Raw genomic sequence first — 27,252 nt, 5'->3', positions numbered from 1 at the left:
ATTATAACCGTGCAAGTCAACTTTAGGAGACTGACACATAGATCAGAAAGTTGCCTCTTGAGCATAGGATTTTAGAGCATGGGAAGTTAGAAGTTCTGAAGGAATGCCCCCATTGGGCTGGATCAGTTGGGAATTTCATCAGTTGATATACAAGACACCATAGCCAGACTCTCACCACCCATTACCCAGACCCTGCTGGATAAACTCCACTGCAGTGTGAACCTGTGGCTTACCTTTTCTAGATTTTATAAAGTCGCCACTTTTTTCATCTGAGAGTCTCTAGTTTATTTGGTTCCAGTTTTTAGCAACGATAAAGGAATCACTCTGAGTACTTTGTTTGGGTTTGACTTTCAAAATATTGTTTAGGGGCGATTTATTTTTCTTCCAGGTTGCTCCTCTGGTTCCACGTTCTGGAAGTGACATTTGCAGGAGGGTACCTAACTAGTCTCCAGGATGGCCTGCATGTGCAGTAGGAGGCCCTGCATCCCTTTGACGGACGAGAGCCATGGGAAAGCGTGCTTCTTTAAGTTCATTAAAACAGATTGGCCTTCTGTAAAGACCTCACATATCTGTATTTGTGTTTTATTTTATTTTGTGTCTGGTATAGGTATTGACATCCTGAAGCTTGTAGCAGCCCAAGTGGGAAGCCAGTGGAAGGATATCTATCAGCTTCTGTGCAATGCCAGCGAGAGGGAGGTGGCCGCTTTCTCCAACGGGTACACGGCGGACCACGAGCGGGCCTACGCAGCACTGCAGCACTGGACCATCCGGGGCCCCGAGGCCAGCCTGGCCCAGTTAATTAGCGCCCTGCGTCAGCACCGGCGCAACGATGTCGTGGAGAAGATCCGTGGCCTGATGGAAGATACAGCTCAGGTAATGCAGCCCGGATTGTCTGTCTTCCCCACTAACCTTTAGGCCCCTGTGCTCCAGACTTTACCAGGTATATGTAATAAGGAGAAAGAACTGAGAGTCGGTGTCTAGGTTCTGTCTCTCTTGTCTCACTCCCACACACACACCCCTCTTCTAGGGCAGTACTTCTCAATGGTTTTCCATTAATCATCTAGAGAACTTTTTAAAAATTTTGGTATTTGGACCCCACTGTAGACCAGTCACTGTAGAATCTCTAGGGACAGGACTAGGAACCAGTATTTTTAGGAATCAGTATTTTTAAAAGCTCTCCAAGTGATTCTAATGTGCAAACTTGAGAATCTTTGCCTTTGGAGTGGATTCTGGCATCAGACTGTATGGCTAGATCTATTCCTTGCTACCCAATTTACAGTTTCATTTTGCATAACACATTTTGAACAAAAGCAAGAAGGAAGACTTTTTTCTATTCCCTTTCCCTTCCGGACGATATTTTCTGTGATGTGGTTTAAGAACGCTCTGTCTTACTCCTGAGTACCCCCAAGGATGCAGGTGGTACTGGCAGTATTTAGTGATAGGATTGATATTTCTTCTTGGGCTTGTCCAATCAGTGCCTCAGATGAAACTGAGGGGACCCGGGGGTGTGATTTATTTATAATCGTTGGTCCATGAGCCCTGGCTTTGGAGTCAGACAGCACTGGATAGGCATCCTGGCTCTGACACTTACTAGCTGGGTGACCGAGGATACATTACTTCAACTTTCTCTGCCTCTGTTCTCTCCGTTGTAAGCCAGGTTTGTAGGGTTAATTAAGACTGGAAATAAAGTATATAAAATGCCTGACACATTGAAGGTGTTCTGTAAATTGTAGTTATGGTCATGATGTAACTCATTTTACTTAGCCTTTCCTTAATCATAAGGTGCTTCCCTGAAAGGTCGTGAATTAAATACAAATTTGGCTATTGAATCATATTTCTTAGACTTCGATTGAAGTTTTGTAACGTGTTCCCGAAGGAGAAACGCTGCCCTTGGGCCTTGATAAAACCCACTTAAAATTTAAAAGGCAATTCAGCCTGTGTTCTTTTCCAGTGGTCCAAACTCATTACCTAAAAGTGCAAGGGAGAGATTTTCCCCCTGTTCACTCTAATCTACTATCATTCTGTACCACAGGTGTATATCAAGGGACTCAGTTTTATACATTTAAGAAGTCCAAGTGCCTTTATCTTTCTATACTAACAGCGTAGTGTTTCTTCATTATTGAAATAAACATTCATCAGGTGAATCTTTTATCCAAGTGACTAGATAAAAGTTCAACGGTGCTAATTGACTTTAAAGGTAGTCTTTAAAACCCCTGATGTATTTTTAACTTTTTTGAAATGTGGAATTTCAGAAAAGAGATTTACTAATAGAGTCGGGGGTAATTATTCAAAGGCACACACCAGTGTCTTGTGACTTTCTGCGAAATGATCTCAATTAAGTATGGTTCACAACTAAAACGAGGCTTTGAGTAGCTGGATTTGGGGAAAGGAGAGGGAGATGCTTGGCCCCCAGTTTAGTAAAATGGCTGCAGTTCAAACAAAGGGACTCAAGAGGCAAAACATTATTGTGGGGCTTCCCTGGTGGCGCAGTGGTTGAGAGTCCGCCTGCCGATGCAGGGGACACGGGTTCGTACCCCGGGCCGGGAAGATCCCACATGCCGCGGAGCGGCTGGGCCCGTGAGCCATGGCCGCTGAGCCTGCGCGTCCGGAGCCTGTGCTCCGCAACGGGAGAGGCCACAGCAGTGAGAGGCCCGCGTACCGGAAAAAAAACAAACAAACAAAAAAAACCATTATTGTGCTTCCTTGGAGTGCTGGCTTTAAGGAAAGAACTACTAGGACGAGCAGTAGATTTGAAGAAGGATTTAGATGCTTGAGAATAAGCCACTGGATCGCCTTGATAATGCCTCCAAAAAGAGAAAATGTAATTGATGTCGGTTCAATGGAATATTTAATAAGGCGGAAGGATGATCATGATGTATTGTTAAGGGTTCAAAGGTTTATCATTAGAAAAAACAAATGTAAACATAGGAAAATGCATACATGTTAATATTATTAAATCTAGGTGGTTGAATTAGAAGTGATTTTTTAAAAATTATTTTCTATAATGAAAACATTACTTTTGTGGTTTAAAACATTTTTTTAAATGACAGCTGAAAAGGCCCACGAGGAAAGATAGGTAGGGCTTTGTTTTACTGTGCTGAATTGAAAGACGGAACCATCCTCATTTTAATTGAGGAAAAGCAGACAGTGGTTTATGCGCCATCCATTCTTCCTTGAGGACTGGCTGAGGTTTGCTATGTTGGGTCATATTTGCCTAAAACTTACTTTACTTTCGGGTTCTGCAGATCTGTCTCCTCTCTCTGTGTACACTCAGCAATCACTTAGAATTTGGGCCTAGTCTTTAAGGTACTTCTTAATGGTGGTAATGATGGTGGTAGAATATTGTCTATACCAAATGACGTTGGTATGTTTCTCTTATAGTACCATTGAGTTTCATCAATGTTTATGGAGCACCTACTTTATTCCAGGCACTGTCCTAGGTGCTGGGAAAAGTGGGCCAAAGGTGCAGACTCCATGGAGGAGACTACATGTCAGGGAGAGTGATTATAGCCAAAATCACTGGGTCAATGAATAAGAGACCAAAACCCTTAGTCCCCAAGTGCCAAGCTCTTGTTCCTTTTAGTTTTTTCCTTCCTCTTATCTCCTCCGTATACAAAAGATTCTAGTATCTATTTTTTGTTGTTTATTTTGTAAGAAACAGTGACATCAAGACATCTTGTAGCCTTCTTCTTGGTTCTAGTGTAGCCTGCATGTTAGTATGGAGGCTGAGAAGGCAGTATTAAGCTTCTTGTTCCATGTTTTAATCATGTCCATCATTGTCTGGCAGTGTTGTGGACCCAGCTCTTACCCTAATTTTAGCAGCCAACGAGCATGGATTTCTGGCTGCCAGCTATTGCACAGTTTGCTTATAGTTTATCTCTGAGATTTGTGGAGTCAAACAAGAGAATCAAAACGCAGGGGGCATAATTGAGACCTAGTTTCCATTTTCTAGTGGACCTGTGTTCTGTGTGTACGGTGGTACTGCTGACAGTTTGAGACTTTGCCCCAGGAGTTAATGGACTCATAATATGCAAAAATGACTCCGTGTGTGTGTTTAAAATGGTTAATGATTTTTCCTATTCATGAGCCTGAGAACACCTATGTTATGTTCCACTCGAAGGATTAGCCCTGGTGTTCCCTTTAGTTACCTCTCTCAGGGACAGCTGGTCCATTATTAACCATGGTGGCCTATTAGCCATTTTTGAGTTAAACACATCCAGAGTCTTACTTTAAAAAAAAATTTATGCATAACAAATTATACAGTAAGATTTACTTTTTGGTGTACTGTTCTTTGCATTTTTTTTTAAACAAGTTTTTAGAGCAGGTTTAGGTTTAAAACAAAATTGAGAGGGATGTTACAGAGTTTCCTGTATACTCCCTCCCCTCACACATGCACAGGCTCACCCGTTATCAATCTCACTCACCAGAATAGTACAGTTTTACCAAGAGTGAACCTGCATTGACACGTCATAATTACCCAAAGTCCATAGTTTACCATAGGGTTCACTCTTGGTGTCGTACCTGTGCTACCTGTGCTATGGATTTGGACAAATGTATAATGACATATGTCCATCACTATACTATCATACAGAATACTTTTACTGCTCAAAAAATCCTCTATGCTTTCCCTATTTCTCTCTTCCCCATTACCCACCTCTCTCCCACATCAACCACTAACCTTTTCCTTGTCTCCTACAGTTTTGCCTTTTTCAGAATGTCATATAGTTGGAATCATAGAGTGTGTAGCCTTTTCAGGTTGGCTTTTTTCCCTCAGTCATATGCATTTAAGCTTCCTCTGTGTCTGTTTATGACTTGAATGCTCATTTGTTTTAAGCACCAAATAATATTCAGTTGTCTGGATTTATGTATTCATTCATTCATACAGTTTTATGTATTCATTGACCTCCCCGACTCTTTCCTTCTCTGAGGTATGAGCTGGGTGTTTCCGTTTGCTCTTCTTTCAAGTTCAACATCAAAACTGAACCCAGCCTTCCAGAATCGTCTGAATTCTTTCCTTCCTGGTCATGAGCTTTTGGGAGAAGCAGTAAAGCAGTGGGACAGTAGTTTAGAAGTTACTGGGACTTTGCCGAAACTCTTTAAAAAACAAGACAAAACAAAAACCTAACACAGTCTTCCAAATTTTATGTTCTCTCTTTTTTCCCGTCCTTTTACTTTGATTCTTTTCTGTGGCTTAATTTCAAGAAAGTCTTTTGTAAGGAGCATATATTCAAGCTTTTAAAAAATCTATGCTGACAGTTTTTGTCATTTAACTAGAGAATTTCAGTGTGGTCACATTGTTAACGTAACTACCCGTGTATTTGGCCATCTTATTATTTGTTTTGTATTTGTCCTATCTGTTCTCGTCCCCCTTTCCTTTCTTGTTCATAAAGCATTTCTTTATTATTCTACTTTTCCTCTTAACTTCTTAGTTACACATTTTTTCTTTACTTTTAGTGGATACCCCGGAGGTTACAACACGCCTACTTAAATTATGAGCCATTTTATAAATGTGTACTTTCGACTACTTTACAGACCACACAGCAGCCTTAAAAGACTTGAATCCTATTTCTCCTTCTCTGGTATTGTGTTTTTGTTGTCATACGTTTTAACACTACACATTTCTTAAACCTCCCAAAGGCACAATTATTACGGTTTTACACAGTCATGATCCACCTGCTCACTGATATTTTCTGTTGTTCTTCATTCCCCATCTCTGCCTGAGATCATTTTTCTTTGGCCTAAAGAACACGCGGTGTAGGTTTCCGGCAGTAAACTGTTTTTCTTCATCTGGAAAGTGCCCGCTGACTAAAATAAATTGCATTATTTGCCCTTTGTTTTTGAAGGTGAGCTGGAAAGTAGAACTTAAGCTTGATAGTTATTTTTCTTTCGGTACTTTCTTGCGTGGGTTTAAGTTTCCCCTGCTAAATAGCAAAGGAGGGGAATGTGATTTTATTTTATTTTTAAATCTGTATTACATAACGAATTACGTGTGCAATATTATACCGAGGACTTTGGGCAATGCAAAGACAAGGAGGACAGAGTCATTGCTGTCAGGGAAGCTTACCATTGAAGGGAAGAAACGTATACATATCAATGTTTAATCTAAGGGAGTAAACCCAGGAGGGAGGGAGGGAGGAGGGAATTGGTGGATGTACAGTTGATCGACATTAAGGCTCCAGAGCGGGATGTCAGTGTGGAGACGTGTGCCGGGTTAAATTCCTGTCCAGGCAGCATATCACACTGGGGACTCAATGGTCAATTACTTGACCTCTCTGCATCAGTTTTTTCCTGAGAAAATGGGAGCACCCTTAGTGCCTGTTCTTTGAGTTGTTGTGAAATTAGGTCAGTGTGACCCACAGAAAGCTCTTGGTGAATGTTTACCATGAATCATTGCAGTTATTCCCAGGCTCTAGAGGCAAGAGAGGTGGAAGAATGTTCCTGACTAGCTCCAACTCACATGGTGGATCCTTTAAACCCTGAACGCCAAGGGTTGCTCAGTGTCGGGTGGGAAGGGACAGCCAAGTCCAAGACTGCTTGACAGGTAGATGGTTGAGCACGAGAGTTGCCACCTGCGTTCAGTGCCCAAGAACTGGAAATTCTAGTAGTTGTAGATATTTATTCCTTACTGGCTGAGTGAGCGTTCCTAGGCTGGCAGGGATGTTTTCTCTAGTGAAGAAACAAAGGTGATGGTGTGTGTGTAGACAGGCCTGCTCTCAAGGGCTGTCAGAAAAAGGACATGAAATTGAGCAACTGGATTTCTAGGTTTCCTTACTTTCTTTTCTTTTTTTTTGTGGGGGGGACTTTGTATATTCAAATAGGCTTACCCAGTGCTGTCATTTTCTTTTCTTTTCTCCCTCACCTTGGACTTGTTTTTTTCTCTCTAGGAAACCTTGGGCAAATGATTTCTCTGACTCAGAGTTTTCTATTTAAAATGGGAATTCAAGTGCTTTTCAGAATTAAATCAGATAATGGCTTGTTGAACTGTGGGATGTAAAAAAAATGAGGTAATGAAAGTGATGCTTACTGGCTAGGTTCGGAAGTCGTGGTGATTTGAATTTTCCAGCATTCCTTTATAGTTTCATTTGGAGAAAGGGAGGCAAAAGGAATTTTAGGTACATTTAAAAATGATAAACAACAAGGTCCTACTGTATAGCACAGGGAACTATATTCAATATCCTGTAATAAGCCATAATGGAAAAGAATATATCTATGTATAACTGAATCACTTTGCTGTACACCAGAGACTAACACAACATTGTAAATCAACTACACTTCCATAAAAAGAAATGATCATATTAAAAACAACCACAAGCATTTAAAATAATATAAAGTGTTACTTTAGCTTCCTGCTTTGACCAGAGATTCATAAATGAAAAGAGTTGGTGTTGATCAGGCAGGGGGTTTGGGTAGCTCATCCCCCCTGCCCTCCTTCGATTAGCTAGATTAAAACTACACTGTAATGTACCAACCAGTGGCTCTGAAGCCAGAATTGTCATGGTTAACTTCTATGGTAGTAGAATGATTCTTTGTTAGAGATTCTTAATCCTTTCCAGAAACCACATAGGAAACCTACATCCCAGGGACAGAGTTTTCTCTCTCTCTCTCTCTCTCTCTCTCTCTCTCTCTCAACTATAGTGGACTCTGTGTTGGAGATTGAGTGGTTTTGCTCTGTATAATCAACAGGGAGAAGCTACCAGTGAGGCGAGCAGTGGGCATTCTATTTGCGAGGACGGTACCACTGCTTTTGCTGCAAAGGGAACTACGTGATTTTTTTTTTTTTTCTTACCAGCTGCAGGATGCAGCTGTCTTTATCTACAGTGTGACTGAGACCAGCTCTTTTCAGAAATTTAATATAGCGAGGGTGAGTGGAGGCAAATACCAGCTGTACCTTTAGCTGTTGACTTTTTGGCTTTTCAAATCTGTCTTTAACTTGCCAGTTGATCATCTCTTAGAGAACAGGGATTATTGTCCTAAGGCCTTAAGATGTTAGCTAAACTCATGTGTGTCGAGCCCCTGACTTCTGTGTGACCACTGTGTGGAAGGTCATTTCAGGTCAAGTTACTTAATTTGCAGGGTGTGACTGTGGGCTCTGGGGAACTTGTGAGTTGGTGAGAAGGGGACATTGTAAAGGCATTGCTGACACACAGTAGGCCCGAGTACACTGAGTGATGCTTGTGTTTTAGGTGGTTATTGTGTACAAAGGAGCCATGTCTATGAATAAGCCTTTAGACTTTTAATGACATTTCAGGCCATTCTACTTGTTATCATACTCCAAGGTTTCATTCAGTCAGTCAACAATCTTTTGTCGAGCACCAGCTGTGTTCCTGGTACTATGTAAAGAAGAAAGGTGTGTGCCTTTCAATAGCTCACTCACTGAGATGGAGACACGTGCAAATAACGACAATTCAGTGGGATAAGCAAATGTATAATAGAAGTGTGCACGAGGAATTGTAAGATAGCGTCAGAAGGCAGGGGTATGCGACCCACCAAAATATACCTAGAAAATAAGAACAGATATATATATATATATATATATATATATATATTTCCTTTTTTTTTTTTTTTGGACACAATATGCGGCATGCAAGATCTTAGTTCCCTGACCAGGGATCGAACCTGGGCCCACAGCAGTGAAAGCACCAAGTCCTAACCGCTGGACCGCCAGGGAGTTCCCTACTTCTTGAAATCGTAGCCGTCTTATAAGCATCTGGTGAGATAGAGTGTACATAGTAGAGGTAATGATTGTAGATGTCCAGTCCTGCACTTGACATCTACTAGGGGGGGCTCAGTGAATCTTAGCTACTGTTTTCCATGTTGGAATTTGAACTCTACACTCTCGTTTTTTGACTCAAGAGCAATACCACTCTACTTTCTGTGAAAGGAGATTAAGCAGAAAGGGGACCAGTGTTTGCTGAGTATCTATTGTGTCCCAAACACATTGGGTGCTTTGCATCTGCTTTTATCTAGCAAGCTTCATGGCCCTGTGAGATATAGGTCAGTATTAGAATTAAGATATATTTCTGTATTTCGTTGAATGCCATGGCAACCATGTATGTACCGTTGTTATAGGTACCACTAAGAAAGCAATAAAAACATTGCTAATTATAGTTGTTAGATACATCCCTATTTCAGAGATGTTAAAATGTGAAAAGAAATATCCACCGTAGAATTAATGAAATACGGTAGTTGAGCTTGAAGAGTACAGGTTATTGGGGGAAAAGTCTGGGAAACAGATTCTTGGGATCTTGGGATTGATATACCCTCCCTCCCCAACACACACAGACTTACACATGCTTTTTGTGTTTTTTAGTAGCCTTTAAAGATGAGACAGTTTAACACAAGCAATTTATTTACCATCCGTTAATGGAACACCCATTGTGTTTCAAGCCCTGTACCAGGCACCGGCTATACTAAATGAAAACACACACTATGTACATTGGAATACTACTCAGCCATAAAAAGAACAAATTTTTGCCATTTGCAGCAACATGGGTAGACTTGGAGAGTATTATGCTTAGTGAAATAAGTTAGATAGAGAAAGACAAATACTGTATGATATCACTTGTATGTGGAATCTAAAAAATACAACAAACTAGTGAATATAACAAAAAAGAAGCAGACTCACAGATATAGAGAACAAACTAGTCATTACCCACATGAAAGGATGCTCAACATCACTAATCATTAGAGAAATGCAAATCAAAACTACAATGAGGTATCACCTCACCCCAGTCAGAATGGCCATCATCAAAAAATCTACAAACAGTAAATGCTGGAGAGGGTGTGGAGAAAAGGGAACCCTCTTGCACTGCTGGTTGGAATGTAAATTGATACAGCCACTAGGGAAAACAGTATGGAGGTTCCTTAAAAAACCAAAAATATAACTACCACATGACCCAGCAATCCCACTACTGGGCATATACCCTGAGAAAACCATAATTCAAAAATAGTCATGTACCACAATGTTCATTGCAGCTCTATTTACAATAGCCAAGACATGGAAGAAACCTAAGTGTCCATCAACAGATGAATGGAAAAGAAGATGTGGCACATATATACAATGGAATATTACTCAGCCATAAAAAGAAACGAAATTGAGTTATTTGTAGTGAGGTGGATGGACCTAGAGTCTGTCATACAGAGTGAAGTAAGTCAGAAAGAGAAAAACAAATATCGTATGCTACCATATATGAAATCTAAAAAAAAAAACAAACGGTTCTGAAGAACCTAGGGGCAGGACAGGAATAAAGACACGGATGTAGAGAATGGACTTGAAGATATGGGAAGGGGGAAGGGTAAGCTGGGACAAAGTGAGAGAGTGGCACGGACATATATACACTACCAAACGTAAAATGGATGGCTAGTGGGAAGCAGCCACATAGTACAGAGAGGTCAGCTCGGTGCTTTGTGACCACCTAGAGGGGTGGGATAGGGAGGGTGGGAGGGAGACACAAGAGGGAGGGGATATGGGGATATACGTATATGATAGCTGATTCACTTTGTTATACAGTAGAAACTAACACAGTATTGTAAAGCAATTATACTCCAATAAAGATGTTAAAAAATAAACAACAACAGGGCTTCCCTGGTGGCACAGTGGTTGAGAGTCCGCCTGCCGATGCAGGGGACACGGGTTCGTGCCCCAGTCTGGGAAGATCCCACATGGCGTGGAGTGGCTGGGCCCGTGAGCCATGGCCGCTGAGCCTGCGCGTCCGGAGCCTGTGCTCCAGAACAGGAGAGGCCACAACAGTGAGAGGCCCGCATGCCGCAAAAACAACAACAACAACAACTAGTCGTTACCAATGTGGGGGCAACATAAGGGTGGGGAATGGGAGGTACAAACTATTGGGTATAAGATAGGCTCAAGGTTGCATTGTACAATATGGGGAATATATCCATTTTGTTATTTTGTAATAACAGTAAATGGAAAGTAACCTTTCAAAATAGTATAAAAAAGAAAAGAAAACACACACACACACACACACACCCCAAAACACAACAGGAATCATCCCTCAGGATGCTGGCCGTTTTATAGGAGGGATGCGTACGTGAGCCAAACTTTAGAATACATTCTGTGAGACTGCCTCATAGAGGACGTGCAGTGGGCTTTTCTTTTTTTTCCTGAGACACAGTGTCTCAACATTCAGAAAAGTCTGCGTCTATCAGTTGATGACATTTTCTACCCCTTTAATCCACACCCTTATCGGCTTTCTCAAAATGTGCATTGGAAGGAAATCAGAATCAATATTGTGAAAAGAAGCTTATTTTCTCAATCAATTACCAGTGCTGGATATTATATTTTTATTTTAAAGCCAAAACTTATATTCAGACGAAGCTTAATACCTTTCAGTTTTGGCCTAGCTTCTCCACCCTATGTTTGTGAGACTGTCTGTTCATCTGTTATAACCCAAGTTCCAAAAGTACGTACACTTACTGATAAGGAATTGTATCTCAGTCAGCAGTAGGTTTTATTGTACACTAGTTAATTTCAACATTTTAATCGCTTATTCCTCACCAGTTCCTTAGGAGAGACAGCTGTCACTACTGAATTCCTCATTAATTTTTTTTTTTTTTTTTACAGAAGGAACTTTGATTTATCCACAGTTGGGCTGAGTCAGGGGGCAGGCTGGAATGACCAACCATTCAATTGGCTTAGGGAAAAAAGTACTAGGGAAAAAGATGGAGGAAAGTTTTTGTTTTTATAATCACAACAATAAGTAAGGCTCTTCTGAGAATGATATAAAACACAGAAGGCATACAAGAAAGATTCAACTACTTGACAATATATATACAAGCCAGAAAACACCATATGTAAATCAAAGACAAAATAATAACTGGGAAAGTTGTTTGCAATATAGGGTTAACTTCCTTTAATAATGAAGAGCTTTTGCAAATTAATTAAGAAACCAACCATCCAAAAGCAAAATGGGCAGTTTGTGAACAAGACAGTGCACAGAAAAGAAACACTGAAGGTTCTTAAAGGTATACAGATTTTTATTTATTTTTTACCTTGCTCAAATAAGAAAAATTCAAATTGAAACCTACACTGAGATACAACTTTAACCTTTTAGACTGGCAAAGAGGGAAAGGTATGACGCCATTCTTGTACTGTGAAGGGAATAAGGGTGTGTACACCAATGGGTGTGTACATCAGCCCTGCCCCTTCAGAGGGCCATCTGGCATCTTCTACCTAAGGACGTGTCCATTGACCATGGACATTCCACTCTTAGGAGTACGTCCTACATATATTCTTTTTTTCAATTTATTTAATTTATTTTTATTTTTGGCTGCATTGGGTCTTCGTTGCTGCACGCAGGCTTTCTCTAGTTGCAGCGAGCAGGGGCTATTCTTCGTTGCGGTGCTTGGGCTTCTCATTGCGGTGGCTTCTCTTGTTGTGGAGCACGGGCTCTAGTCATGCGGGCTCAGTAGTTGTGGCGCAGGGGCTTAGCTGCTCCACGGCATGTGGGATCTTCCCGGACCAGGGCTCGAACCCGTGTCCCCTGCATTGGCAGGCGGATTCTTAACCACTGCGCCACCAGGGAAGCCCTACATATATTCTTTTTTTAAAAAAATTATTTTATTGAAGTATAGCTGGTTTACAATGTTGTGTTAATTTCTACTGTACAGCAAAGTAATTCAATTATACATATATATATACACACATTATTTTTCATATTCTTTTCCATTATGGTTTATCACAGGATATTGAATACAGTTCTCTGTGCTATACAGTAGAGCCTTGTTGTTTATCCATTCTCTGTATAATAGCTTGCATCTGCTAATCCCGAACTCCCAATCCATCCCCTCCTGACCCCATCCTACATATATCCTTATATACCTCCCACATATGTGCAGAGTGATGCAAGTATAAGTATTCATTATAGTATCCCTCATTAATATCAAAAGAGTGGAAGCAACACAGATGCCCTTCAATAGAAAACTGGTTATGTAAGCTATGGAACATCTGTATAGTGTAACAGTATATACTTATCAAAAACAGTGAGTCAGCTCTTTATGTGCTAACCTCAAGAAGTGTTTTTAAACAAAAACGGGCAAGGTACAGGACAGTGTGTATGTATACCTTAACACCATATTGTAAAAAAAAATTGTAAAACATGAAAGAGAAGGTCTGGAGTGGGGTAGAGAATATATGTACCTACCAACTGGTATAAGTATAGACAATGTCTGGAAGAATACACGGGGAATTGGTAACAGTTAACACTGGGGGTGGTAGGTACGGAGAAGCTAAAGTCAGGGTTTAGTGAGGGGGAAGTAGTTTCAGGGTCCCCTTTTGTACCTGTGGCATTGTGTACCATGTATAGTCTAATTCTAATGGCATGAATCCAATTAACGATTTTATTAAACAACACTAATTTAATCAAATTTGGGACGTTCAGAAAACTTGAGTCACAAAGGTCGGCTTGAGCCTTCTTATTTCAAGGTCATGCATTTCCCATGAAATTATTTTCTATCCTCCATACTTTTTTAAAAAAACATTCTAAAGGCTTTATTTAGCACCAGGTAGGCTATTTCATTATAACAGTTGTTAACTTCAAGACAGCCATTAAAATAACTTACTGGCAGCTACTGAAGGCCCCTTGGACCAGTATCTCAGTCTGGGGTTGGGTGGATAAATACTGTAAGATTAATGTACCCCAAATCAAGGGTCAAAGCTACTGTACAGTAAGTGTCTGTACATAGCTTAAGTACACAGGTGCCTTGCAAACTTGAAATGCACAAGACCTCCTTTTATATAGTTGGATACTTCTATCTTGTCTTAAGGCAAGCTTATGATTCTTGCAACCTTTTTTCATGATTAGAATTGTCCAAAGGCTTTTTTGTGGGAAAGGCTTCCTAATAGGAGGTCTCATTGAGTGAAGTTTACGAAAACCCGAGGCATTTCCAACAGCACAATCTTCTCCTATAATGGTGGGGCCCCCTGACTTATCTCTCCTCACTTCCTTTTTTGAGAAAGCTAGCCGGTGAGTCAGCTCAGGGCTGCAACATTACGGTTGATGTCAGCAGCCTGGACTGCTTGGCAGACACATGTGCCAGCAGCTGGTGGCCACGCCCTCCTCTCCTCCCTCCGGAGCCAGCTGGTTCTTACCAGTTTTGGCAGCTTTGCACAGCACTGCTTGTGGCTTCCTGTGGCTGCCCCCTCGCCCCACCGTGCACCTAGTCCTCTTAAGTTCTCTTGCTAGGCAAGGATTGGCCACCAACCACACCTTGGCTTAAACGTGGGTGGATTTGAAATGAACTCTTAGACATGATCAGAATTAGCAGATGACATATATACACAAGACTGACAACTGCCTTGATTGGGGCTTGAGATACTTAAAGGAGAACCCAGCCATGGCCAGCTCGCCTGGGCTAATGTTTAAATGGAATCTTAAGTAAGGTTGCAGTTGAAACAAAATTCTTGAATTATCCTGTGCTTGGACAGATGTAGGGGGCGTGCAGGGTGTCTTTTAAAATAATTTCCCAGTGGTTTGGGCAGTTTTTGGTCACGTGAATCCCGTGAGCTTCCTGAGGGTGGGTGACTTGGTTCTGCAGGTGCTGCTGTTGGCTTGCAGCTTACCTGGGCAGTGCATAGCTCAGTGTTCACTCAGCTCTGTTGCCTCTGTGGTCCAGCGCAGGGGTTCCCAGGGAAGCTGAACAGGGCATCTTGGCATTGTACTCCTGTTCCTGCTTCCATCCCGTGACCTCCAGTGAACCCAGGGAGATCTAGACAGCATAACGCTGCAGTGTCCGCTTGCCAGCTGATGATTTACGTTTAAGTGTTAGCACTGTTCCCTACTTATGCAATGGAAGCCCCTCTGTGCTTCCCTTTCCTGTGTTCTGGGCTGGGCCGGAGAAGAAAGAAGGAAGGTCAACAAAAGACTAAAATAATCAGAAGCCTAGGAAAAGTTTGGGGAATTTCTGTCTTCAGGTTATTTGGCCCTTAGCCTTCTTTTTAATTTATTTATTGTCCTAACTTTCAAAAATAAGACTTAGGAAACAAAGAAAAGTTAAAACACAGTACAACAAACACCCAGAACCTACCACCTAGATTCAACAATTATATTTTGACATCTTTGCTTTATCTATATATGTGTGTATATATTTCCAGTCCATATTCCTCTTTCTAAGACTTCCCTCCAAATTTCTTATAAATGATAACCCTTCTTTTAAAGGTTTAGGAATCAGCGTCTTCTCAATTTCCTCTTAAGTTTTTTCTTTTTGTTTGCAAAAAATTTTGCTGAGTAAATTTGGGTTGTTCTTCTTAAGACCCCTTTCTCTGGGTTGGATTGAACAAGAATTCACACTCGGAAGAATAATTAAAGTCTGTCCCCTAGCAGCTGGAACTTTAAAGAAACCCACCTATTTTCCCCCTTTTCTGTTGGAGGTGGTGTATTTGTTTTATTTTTTTTAGGGAGAAATCCTCGTATACAGGTATTCTTTAGTATCTGAACTTAGGAATTGAATAGATTCAGGTACATGTTTTGTGATAGGGCTGGTAACCATCATTATCTGAACCCTCATGTAGATCTGAAGTCCTGGAACCACATAGCTTTGGATGACAAAGCGTTTCTTATCATCCGAAATCCTGTTCTCTCAAGGTAGGAACTACATAGATCCAGATATCAAGAGATATTTGTATAGCAAGGAGGAAGGTGCTCGTTTTTATCAGAGCCCAATCTTACATACCTACATGGACCTATGGGAGGTCATGAAATCTAATTCGATCTTGATTACACGGGCAGCTGGGAGAATGGGGGAAACAAGCTTCAGATAATATCATCATCCTTAAATAGCTGTAGTCATGTCTTTTTTGTGACTGTAATTCCTTTGAGATAAACCTTTAGTGGAAATTGAATTTGTGTTTTTTTAAATAGTCACTGGTCTGTTGGGATCGGAAATATTTTCTAATAGAAAACAGTTATTGGCCACAGTTGAAGTGTCTGGTTATTTACATAGTCTCTCATCTTTATCTATTTTTTAAATTTTAATATCTTTATTGGAGTATAATTGCTTTACAGTGTTGTGTTAGTTTCTGCTGTACAACAAAGTGAATCATCTCTACGTGTACATATATCCCCATATCCCCTCCCTCTTGAGCCTCCCTCCCACCCCCCTATCCCACCACCTAGGTGGTCACAAAGCATCGAGCTGATCTCCCTGTGCTATGCAGCAGCTTCCCACTAGCCATCCATTTTATATTTGGTAATGTACATATGTCAATGCTACCTTCTCACTTCGTCCCAGCTTCCTTTTCCCCCCACCTGTGTCCTCAACTCCATTCTCTACATCTGCGTCTTTATTCCTGCCCTGACACTAGGTTCATCAGTACCGTTTTCTAGATTCTATGCATGTGCGTTAGCATATGGTATATGTTTTTCTCTTTCTGACTTACTTCACTCTGTATAACAGACTCTAGGTCCATCTACCTCATTACAAATATCTCAATTTTGTTGCTTTTTATGGTTGAGTAATATTCCATTGTATATATGTGCCCCATATTCTTTATCCATTCATCTGTCGATGGACATTTAGGTTGCTTCCATGTCCTGGCTCTTGTAAATAGAGCTGCAGTGAACACTGTGGTACATGAGTCTTTCTGAATTATGGTTTTCTCAGGGTATATGCCCAGTAGTGGGATTGTTGGGTCATATGGTAGTTCTATTTTCAGTTTTTTAAGGAACCTCCATACTGTTCTCCATAGTGGCTGTATCAATTTACATTCCCACCAACAGTGCAAGAGTGTTCCCTCTTCTCCACACCCTTTCCAGCATCTATTGTTTGTAGATTAATTGATGATGGCCATTCTGACCGGTGTGAGGTGATACCTCATTGTGGTTTTGATTTGCATTCCTCTAATGATTAGTGATGTTGAGCATCTTTTCATGTGTTTGTTGGCAATCTGTATGTCTTAGAAATGTCTGTTTAGGTCTTCCACCCATTTTTGGATTGGGTTGTTTGTTTTTTTGATATTGAGCTGCATGAGCTGCTTGTATATTTTGGTGACTAATCCTTTGTCAGTTGCTTCGTTTTCAAATGTCTTCTCCCATTCTGAGGGTTGTCCTTTCATCTGGTTTATGGTTTCCTTTGCTGTGCAAAAGCTTTTAAGTTTCATTACATAATCTCTCATCTTTATCTCAGGGCAGTCATCCAGCTGAGGTTCAAGATCTGTCACTGAGTTACAGGTCCTTGCAGACTGTATGGGCCAGGGCAGCCCCTTCTGGTCATGTGATGTCTTTGTATTGAGTTTACAGGGTTTGTCAATTTCTGTAACTGCAGTGGGTCCAGACAGGGAAGTGACATGACTCAGCAAAGACGATTACTTGGAAACTAGACCATGTCTGATCTTGAGTCCTGGCTTCTGTGATCTTGGGCAGGTTACTTAAACCTCTTAAAGCCACAGTTTTCTCATCTGTAAAATGGAGCTAATAAGCGCTACCTTAACATCAAATGGATTCCATATATTTCATGCTGAGTTGTTTAGCAGAGTACTGATGATGGCTTATTTTTTAAAGCCCCTTATTGTTTACTGGATCTGAGTAACAAGCTGGTCAACTCAGATGGAATAGCAATTCGTTTCCGTTGAATTTAGCAAATGGGTTTTCGAAAACCATCATTAAAGTGACAGAAGTTTTCACAAATGTAACATAAGAATTCTTCCTTCTTGGGCTTCCCTGGTGGCGCAGTGGTTGAGAGTCCGCCTGCCGATGCAGGGGACACGAGTTTGTGCCCCGGTCCGGGAAGATCCCACATGCCGCAAAGCGGCTGGGCCCGTGAGTCATGGCCGCTGAGCCTGCGCTCCGCAACGGGAGAGGCCACAACAGTGAGAGGCCCGCGTACCGCCAAAAAAAAAAGAATTCTTCCTTCTTTCTAAGTGTTGGATGAAGTCTGGAGGGAAAGTTCAGTAGGAAGGTGATTTTTAATTGTAAGGAGCTTTCTTCTTGAGTCTATCAGACATATCTGGCTACAGAGGGGAGAGAAAAGGATCTTGTAGAATCTGACTGAGTGATACCAGGAACCAAGGGGTTAAGTTGAACCATTTTAGCAGATTGGCAAGGGGCATCAGGGCTGGGTAATTAAGGCTTCATTTCAGGGGATCACTGATGCAGCAAAGTTGTTAATTAGTTTTATGAAAACAAATTGTGCAACCACAGGGAGATTGTAATTAGGTAGTAATTGAAAATAACTCAGTGGTAAACCTTAGTTGAGGAACCAGTGGAAGTAACTTGGAAGGAGAAAGGGAGTTGGGGGTCTGTAGGTGGGGAGTGGGGAGAATGAAAGAGCCATAGTGAGACAAACAATAAGACAATTTGAAGAGAGATGACCTAGAGTAACCTTTTTCTTTTAGAAATGAGGAAACAGATCTGAAAAGGGGTGGGGTTTTTCTAAGACCACACAGCTAGTTAGTGGTAGATTTCCTTTCTTCCTTTGCCACGATGTTCCAGGATTGTCATGATTTTGATTTTTAGGAGTTGACTATGAAGATCATGAAACACGCTGAAAAGAAGGCTTCTGGGGCTGGAGTCTTCCACCCCTGCCTGTTTGCAGAGTATGCTCGGGAATGCTGCTCCATCATAGGAGAGAAGCAAAGTAGTCTCAAACTCCTGTTTCACTTATATACCACCCTCGCCATGACAATGGCTTCAGCATCCATGGCTCCACCATCCCCAGGGCTGGAGAAACATTTCAGCCTTCCACAGTGTGTTATCCTCGGAAGGGCCAGTCAACAGGGAAGTGCATTTTGTTTGATGTTAAAAGAGGAGAGTTATTTTATTTTATTTTAATTTTATATTGGAGTAGAGTTGATTTATGACGTTGTGTTAGTTTCAGGTATACAGCAAAGTCATTCAGTTATACATATACATCCATCCATTGTTTTTCAGATTCTTTTCCCATATAGGTTATTACAGAATATTGAGTAGAGTTTCCTGTGCTATATGGTAGGTCCTTGTTGATTATCTATTTTATCTATAGTAGTGTATATTTGTTAAGAGGAGAGGTACTTTTGAGGTTCAGTTTCAGGTTGTGATTTGATGGTGCACCCAAAGCGGGCATGTCAGTTTGGGGAGCTGGTTGAGGGAAGAAGAGTGGACAGTTGCAAGGACACAGCTGGAAATGGCTCTTTCCAGTGCAACCCAGGACAAGTTATATCATTGTTCTCACCGATACTGCTCAAACCTCTGTAGCCCAGAGGCATTCAAGCCCACGAAATTTAATCAATAGCTTGTTTACCTAATCCCTTTGGATGGTTCCTCATACTCAGTGGTTCTGGGAATCCGGAAGGAAAATAGTCAGGTCAGCAATGGAGTTTTAGGTATGACTCAGCTGTCCTGTAAGGTGAACCACTTATCTCTCTTTTCTTATCAGTTTAGACCAATAAATACAGTATCTGGAAGGACAGAGTGTATTTGTATGGAAACTAATCAGGAGGACATTTGGGGCTCATTTGGCCAAAATAAATTTCATTGTCTTGAAGTTCATACAATAGACTCTTACTGATTTGGGTTACTGAGGGAGCTCTCCCCTCAGGATCCCTGCCTTCTCCCCGTTTTTGGTCTGTCTTACTGTCTCACCCTGATTTCTCAAATGAGTCTTCTAAGTTAGCATGGTTACAGCATGGCTATAGAGCAAAAAGAACTCTACTTTTCAAGTTTCTCCAAAGGGACTTCAAATATCCGGTGGATCCATTGCCTTCACTGGCCAAGTTTTCCCAGAGGCCTTTCGTTTAAGTCTTAATATTTGCTTCACCACAGTAAGTTGGGAGGAGTGTTGTCCTTTTGTGCCTGTGAATGCTTAAAAAAAGTAAGGAGAGGAGCTCAGCCAAGTAGATGATTTTCCAACTGTCCTGTTCCTTGGCTACCAATATAAATAAGAGCTGTTGCGGCCACATTTTCCAATTAACAGAGGGAAAATATACTTATCAGTGGTAACTGCTTTTAAAAATAACATTTATTGTTTTCCTAATTATAAAAGTTAATATGGCCCTGTAGAGAATTTGGGAAGCTTAAAGGCGAAAAAGGAATAAATTCATTTGCTCCTGAGCAAATCTCTTTTGTGACTATTTTGATAAGTTTATGTTCAAATCTTTTCCAAGAGAATACAACCCACTTCTGTGGACATCTAGCTTTCTTGTTTAGAGCGTTTGTCTTCTCTTTTAGCATCTGAATCTTATTATAAGTGCTCTTTATTTGCTCTAAACTCAATACTGAACCATGAACTTTCTGAACTAAGAAAATAAAGAATTAATTTATTCCACACATCCTGAGGCTTCAGTTTCTTATTAGAGAAGTCACAGGTAACACAGTGCTTGAGTTGCTGCAAAACAATTTTTTTTTTTTTTTTTTGGCGGTACGCGGGCCTCTCACTGTTGTGGCCTCTCCCGTTGCGGAGCACGGGCTCTGGACGCGCAGGCTCAGCGGCCATGGCTCACGGGCCCAGCCACTCCGCGGCATGTGGGATCTTCCCGGACCGGGGCACGAACCCGTGTCCCCTGCATCGGCAGGCGGACTCTCAACCACTGCACCACCAGGGAAGCCCTGCAAAACAATTTTGATGGATATTGTCAATAGTACGGTAAAGGGAGGAAAGAAGTAAGTTTCTAGGGGCAAATTTTTTTTTTCCTGCTAGGAAAAAAATGCAAGTAACTTTAGAGAAATCTGCAATGCAACCAGCTACTGTGTATCCTGTACATAGTGACAGATATCTTTACTTGGTAGAGGAATAGATTTTCTAGAAAGATGCTTGTCAAATGGTCTCTGGCTTTAGCTGTGGTGTGAGCTCCATTGTGGAACTTCTAAAACCATTCCTAGCGGCATTTTCCCATTCACTTGACTCACTGTTAATGGTCGGACAGCATCAATTCAGCATTCTGCCTTCCAAATTATGTTAGAAGTCATGTACTTAATTTCCACTGATAATATCCTTTGGCAAAATTGGGGGGAATATTAAATATTGAAAGTTTTGGACTGAGTTCAGGAAATAGGTGGGTGGATTTCTTAGGCATGTGATTTGTGGGTAGGAATTTCTTTTTTTAAGCAAGAACAGTGCGCTATATTGACTGGCCGGGTCATCCAATGTACTGTCCCTGAGAACCAGAGCGTAGACAAGTGTTCTTTGTCTAATTGAGTGAATAAAAAACATGTTTTGGCATGAATGGCCATGTGCATTTTCAGGGAGGAGGGGCACATGCATGCCAGGGCCTAATGAATTCAAATCTTAAAAACGTATCCATAACACTTGTCTGTGGATCAGAACAGGACTGGTGGGAATGCGTGATATCCAAGCCTTAAGATTGCACTGGAAGCAGAAGTAGGATGCGGGTGGTTGTACAAGGGAAAAATGCTGTTGGAACATTAGATGTGCCGTGTCAGAGGCCTTCAGAATCTGCACAGTTGCAAGAATTTCTCAGGCTGTAAAGCTTGTAAAAGAGGCAGTTGTGCTTTGCTTTGTGCGTTTTACAACTGGTGAACGTCATCCTTTGAAACAAGGGGCAATGTCTTCCTGATTGAGGAACTGGAAAATGTTTCTCTTGACAAGTGGGAGTCTAGTCATGAGGTTTCTAATGAGCGGTGATTAACAGCTCCGGGAAGAGTGCACATCACTGTCTGCACCCTGCCCCGTGTCATCTGGCCACCTGACTCCCAGATTTCCCTCTGTGCCAGAAGAACCAATAAAAATATAAGTCAACCGACTAGGAGATGCCACCAGTGTCTGCCAGATTTCTAGGGTATGGTGTCAAATGACAGGGGCAACTAGAGATGTCCAGCTGGCCTGAGTTGAGCACTGACTTTCTCCCCGGGTTTGTGTGCCGTCTCTGGGCCGTAGTCATTTCACCTGCAAAACGGGGTGATACCACTCATCACTTACGCTCATCTCCACTGTGCACCCTGGTACAAGCCATGATTACACGTCACCTGCCCGCTCACTGTAGCAGCATCCTAACTAGTCTTCCTGTGTTGATTCTTACCTCCCTAAAATCCAGCCTCCATGCACCAGCCAGAGCGGCCATGATGCTCACTGTCTCCATCTGAACCCATCTTGTTTGCTTGCTTTCTTGTTATCTTCTCTCTGATCCCTGCCCTGGAATGCAAGCTTCACGGTCTCCCCTACATCCTGAAGAGCCTATCCATTGGCTCCAGCGGGGTGGTTCTCCCTCTCTCCTTCCAGCCGCTTTTGCTCTGGTGTTCTCCTGTTCTCATTTTTTTCAAGCAGTTTTATTTACTTCCTGAGCTAGTTTGAAATGGGAATCAGGAAACGGAGGGTTGAGTTTTAGTTCTGCCACTTCCTGGCTGGGTGCCCTAAAGACAGTCACTTACCTTCTCTGGGCCTGTTTCCTTACTTGTAAAGAGAGGGTGTTTTTGTTTGCAAGGGCTGCCATAATAAACTACTACAGACTGGGAAGCTTAAACATCAGAAGTGTGTTTTCTCACAATTCTGGAGACTAGAAGTTTGAGGTAAAGGTGTCAGCAGGGTTGATTCTCCTGGGCATGTCGAAGATGGCCATCTTCTCCCTGTGTCTTCAACATGGCTTCCCCTCTGTGTGTCTGTGTCCTAATCTATTCTTATAAGGACATCAGTCATATTGGATGAGGGCCCAGGTGTACCTTAATTACATCTTTAAAGGCCCTATCTCCAAATATAGTCATGTTCTGAGGTACAAGGAGTTATGAGTTCAACATATGAATTTTGGGTGCACGTAATTCATCCCGAAACAGAGGGGAATATGCTGGATAATATCTAAGACCATTTCCAGCAGGTACAAAATTATATTTTTGTTGGACATCTTCCTCCTCACTTTCTTGCCCAGTTTCACTCCTGTGAGGTAACAGCTTGGTGCATATGCTTCCTAATTTTTAACGTTCATACATATCCTCTTGTGCATTTTGAAGGGGGTGTGTGTGTGTGTATCTAGCAATAATGTAAGTTATGGACTGTCAAAATGGGAGAATTTATCCACAAAATACTAAATGGAACCCAAAAAAAGCATCCAAGAAGGGCTTTTTTTTTTTTTTGCAGTACGCAGGCTTCTCACTGCTGTGGCCTCTCCTGTTGCGGAGCACAGGCTCCGGACGCGCAGGCTCAGCGGCCATGGCTCACGGGCCCAGCCGCTCCACGGCATGTGGGATCTTCCCGGCCCGGGGCACGAACCCGTGTCCCCTGCATCGGCAGGCGGACTCTCAACCACTGCGCCACCAGGGAAGCCCCAAGAAGGGCTTTAAATTTCATTTTTTTCTATCATTTTTTTAATTTAAAAATTATTTCTTTTATTTTAAAAATTGAAGTATAGTTGATTTAGAATCTTGTGTTAGTTTCTGATGTACACCAAAGTTATACAGTTATTCACATATGTGTATATTCTTTTTCAGATGCTTTCCATTTGGTTTCTATAATTTTTTTTTTTTTTTTTGGCTGCATTGGGTCTTTGTCACTGCGCGCGGGCTTTCTCTAGTTGCGATGAGCCGGGGCTACTCTTTGTTGCGGTGGCTTCTCTTGTTGCGGAGCATGGGCTCTAGGCACGCGGGCTCAGTAGTTGTGGCTCGTGGGCTGTAGAGCATAGGCTCAGTAGTTGTGGCACACGGGCTTAGTTGCTCCGCGGCATGTGGGATCTTCCTGGACCAGGGCTCGAACCCGTGTCCCCTGCATTGGCAGGCGGATTCTTAACCACTGCGCCACCAGGGAAGCCCCAGTTTCTATAATTTTTGAAGTATATAATTCAAAATTGTTTCTTTCCACAGCTGGAAACTGACAAGCTGGCTCTCCCGAGGAGCCCCAGTCCGCTTAGCACGAGCCCGGTCGCCAACCCCAACCCGAAACTTGAGAATTCCACGCTTCTGACGGTGGAGCCCTCCCCGCTGGATAAGAACAAGGGCTTCTTCGTGGACGAGTCCGAGCCCCTCCTTCGCTGTGACTCCACGTCCAGCGGCTCCTCGGCGCTGAGCAGGACCGGATCCTTTATAACCAAAGGTACGGATGGCTCAGACCCACATTCATTCTTCAGCCTCCCCTCAAAGAGCCCGTGGCATCTCTCCCTCCATCAGTTCCCCATTCCAGTAGGGGCTGGGTCATCTAAATGACCTTCCCTGGACTCCGAGGTGAGGCTGGTCTGCGCGAAACGACGTCATTAGCCAGTCTGGACCTGCCTAGAAAATCTTTATAGCCCCGACTGTCCGGCCGGGAGCCTGCGTCCAGGAGTATCGGTCACCCTCGATCCTCATGGTGCTATCGAGTGTGTGTTTCGGGGAAGGTCCGATAACGTGTAGTCTGGCAGGGTTTTTTGTGTGTGTGTACAAATTATTTACTAGGCTTGCAGAATCCAGGGATTTAAAGTATAACTTATCTTGAGAGTCTGGAGTAGAGGTTTTAGTGACTGAAATTAAATTTCGCTCTGTTAAGCTTGGTTGCAAATAACAATGTTTTAAACATCATGGGTTGGTACTTTCGGTAAATAATTTGCCACTTGCAGTTTTGAATAGCAGGGTAGGGAATTAGCATGTACACTATACTGATGACAGGTTTTTGTTAGAAATTTCCTAGTTTGGGTAACACCGGTTATATTTTACCGAAAGGGGTATATTTTATGTTGTTTTTTGTATATTTATAAAATAATTCTATTTCACATATTTATATTTTATACTTTATATATTCATATATCTCTATACTTATATAAAGATTTATATTTTAGTTTATAATTTATGTTACATATTATATTTTAGAGAATACATTTTATAAATGGTAGTAGAAGTTATAGTTCCTCACTCCATTGTAAGATATGACCCAAGAAGCAATATTTTCTTATTTATGTGCTTTTGCTCTGAGCAGTTTAATTTTAAAATATGACAATGTAATTAGGAAGTCAGAATAGCCGATTATTGACTTGGAATGTTTGAGGGGAAAGGCTGGGCTCATATCTTTGCTTACTAACATGTTACAGATGGGGAAAGTAGTGACGTTTTGTTTTTGTTTTTTTTAAAGTTTCTTTAAGTATTTCAGCATTCTCCTGAGTTTTAGGAGAATTTCGGAGACGTCATTTGAGTCTAGGCAAATGTCATGTTCCATCAACAACGCATCCAAGCAGATCAGCAGATCCTTGTCTGATCTCTGTTAGACACATCTTGTTTGTTATCTTACATGCAACGTCGGTAAAAACCACTGTGGTGTTTAAAAATGTGCCTGAGCTTCAGTCCCTCACCTTGCAGGGTGGGATGGGGACAGCCTGGGGAGACGGTCGCTGTCACCTTAGCTCTCCTCCGTCCCCCAATACAGTCCCGTTACAGCTGTCCCCTCTCCTCTCCTCCCTGCAGAAAAGAAGGACACAGTGCTGCGACAGGTGCGCCTGGACCCCTGCGACTTGCAGCCTATTTTTGATGACATGCTCCACATCCTGAATCCCGAGGAGCTGCGGGTGATTGAAGAGATTCCTCAGGCCGAGGACAAGCTGGACCGGCTGTTTGAGATCATTGGAGTCAAGAGCCAGGAAGCCAGCCAGACCCTCCTGGACTCTGTTTATAGCCATCTCCCCGACCTGTTGTAGAACACGAGGAATACTGCACTCTGGAAATTACTCAGTTTAGTGGCAGGGTGGCGTTTTTATTCTTTTTTTTTTTTTTTTTAATTTTTGTTTTTTGGTGTGTGTGTGTGTGTGTGTGTTTAACAGAGTATATGGCCAGTGTTTTGAGTTCATTCTTTCTTTTTAAAAACCCTCCTGGGAAGTTAGCATATAAGCCTTTTCAACTGTTTCAGAATATCCACCACTGAAGTTTTTTTAGGTTCCATATTTTCTCTGTCTTGCCTTCGTATGTATTCTCAAAATTGTTCTGTGCACTTTAAATTCCCCTAATGTATCACAGATACAGTGTGGCTTTTCCCACACACTGGATTATGAGGCTCTTAACTTCTTCTTAAAAGTGTCATAGCATCTTGTGAATGCTATAAGCTGTCTTCATGTCTCAACATTCACATCTGCTTTATTATTATTATTACTATTTTATTATTTGCCATTTATGAATTTTCCTAAGGGTTCAAGAAACGTAAGACCCCATTGAGTTACTGTAATGCAATTAGATCTTGAAGTATCTTTTTAACATGCCTTGTTGGGTAGTTCATATTTATGGCTGAAACTTGACCACACTGTTGCTGATTGTATGGTTTTCACCTGGACACCGTGTTGAATGCTTGATTACGTGTGCTCCCCTTACGCTATTCTGCTCTGGGCTGGAGACATGAAATCCTCACAAGCCATCATGACTTGCTATTTGAGTGGCTTGACAACTGGGCCACCAAGGAACTTGAACTTCAACTTTTAGAGATTGAGCTGTTCTGGAACGTATTGCTGTACTTTGGAAAGTCACAATTGAAGTGCTGGTGACAAATGACACCTTTTCCAAAGGGAATTTGTCCAGCTTTGCTTTACAAGATGTCTTGTTTTTTATACACACATAGTCGATAGGTATGGTCTGCCCTCGAGGCCTCGGTCTTGGTGGGTTTCCTTCATTCAATCACTTTAGTTAAAAATGGCTGCAGCTTTAAGAACTCTTGTCTGATATATTTGCAACTCTGCTCCCATTTATAAACGTGCTCTTTGATGCTTAGTTGCTGAATTCTAATGCAAAGGTGGTGTGGACTCCCTTTGTGTGGGTGGGGTTTGTGGGTAGTGGTGAGGGACTGATATCAGAAAACTGCCTTCAAGTGTACTAATTTATTAATAAATATTAGGTGTTTGTTACTTGAGTAGTTGAGTGTATTTAATCCTTGCCTTGTTCGTGTGCTCATGTTATAATTCTTTGATTAGTCTCTTGGAAAAGTGTATTCTAAAAACCTAGCAAAGGTTTGTGTTTGGAAAAGTACCTAGAGATTCATAGAGAAGGACTTCCAAGCATTGAGGATGAACAAGCATTTCCTAGTTTATTGGGGGTAAATCTGAGGCTCCTGCTTTTGAGATTGTCTCTGCTTTAAGAAATGAGGATTTGGAGGTGGAGAGGTATAAATGCTGACTAGGCTTTGGATTATATTCTTCTTAACTCAGTTCCATCTTGGAAATTAATACTCATGGGCGGGTCTATATAAGTTCATGGGCCTGTCTACACAAGTTCATAGGCTTCTATATGAAACCTTATTGCCCCTGATTAACTTCAGGGGGCTTTCTTGGCAGTATGGCAGGGTAGCATCTTATATGGGTGGGATATATTACATTATATTTTATCTATTATGTTATATTTTATATTTCCTTGCTTATCTCCCTTAGTTTGGGAACCCTGG

The 27,252-nt window shown here is 41.8% G+C and overlaps 1 protein-coding gene across 1 annotated transcript in view; it reads left to right on the top strand.

Annotated features, from left to right (window-relative positions):
• TNFRSF21 (TNF receptor superfamily member 21) overlaps positions 1-26,724 on the top strand; it is a 69,055-nt gene extending 42,331 nt beyond the window's left edge. Inside the window, exons 4-6 of the mRNA XM_065885671.1 lie at positions 608-873; positions 23,733-23,961; positions 25,299-26,724. Of these exons, the coding sequence (XP_065741743.1) occupies positions 608-873; positions 23,733-23,961; positions 25,299-25,528 (725 nt within the window). The 3' untranslated portion in view covers positions 25,529-26,724. The remainder of the gene's footprint in view (positions 1-607; positions 874-23,732; positions 23,962-25,298) is intronic.
• The last annotated feature ends 528 nt before the right edge of the window (positions 26,725-27,252 follow it).

This window comes from Phocoena phocoena, chromosome 10 (genome assembly GCF_963924675.1).
Source record: "Phocoena phocoena chromosome 10, mPhoPho1.1, whole genome shotgun sequence".
Classification (NCBI taxonomy): domain Eukaryota; kingdom Metazoa; phylum Chordata; class Mammalia; order Artiodactyla; family Phocoenidae; genus Phocoena; species Phocoena phocoena.
The sequence above is the reverse complement of the archived record's forward strand: the minus strand, read 5'-3'. Positions and strand labels throughout refer to the sequence as shown.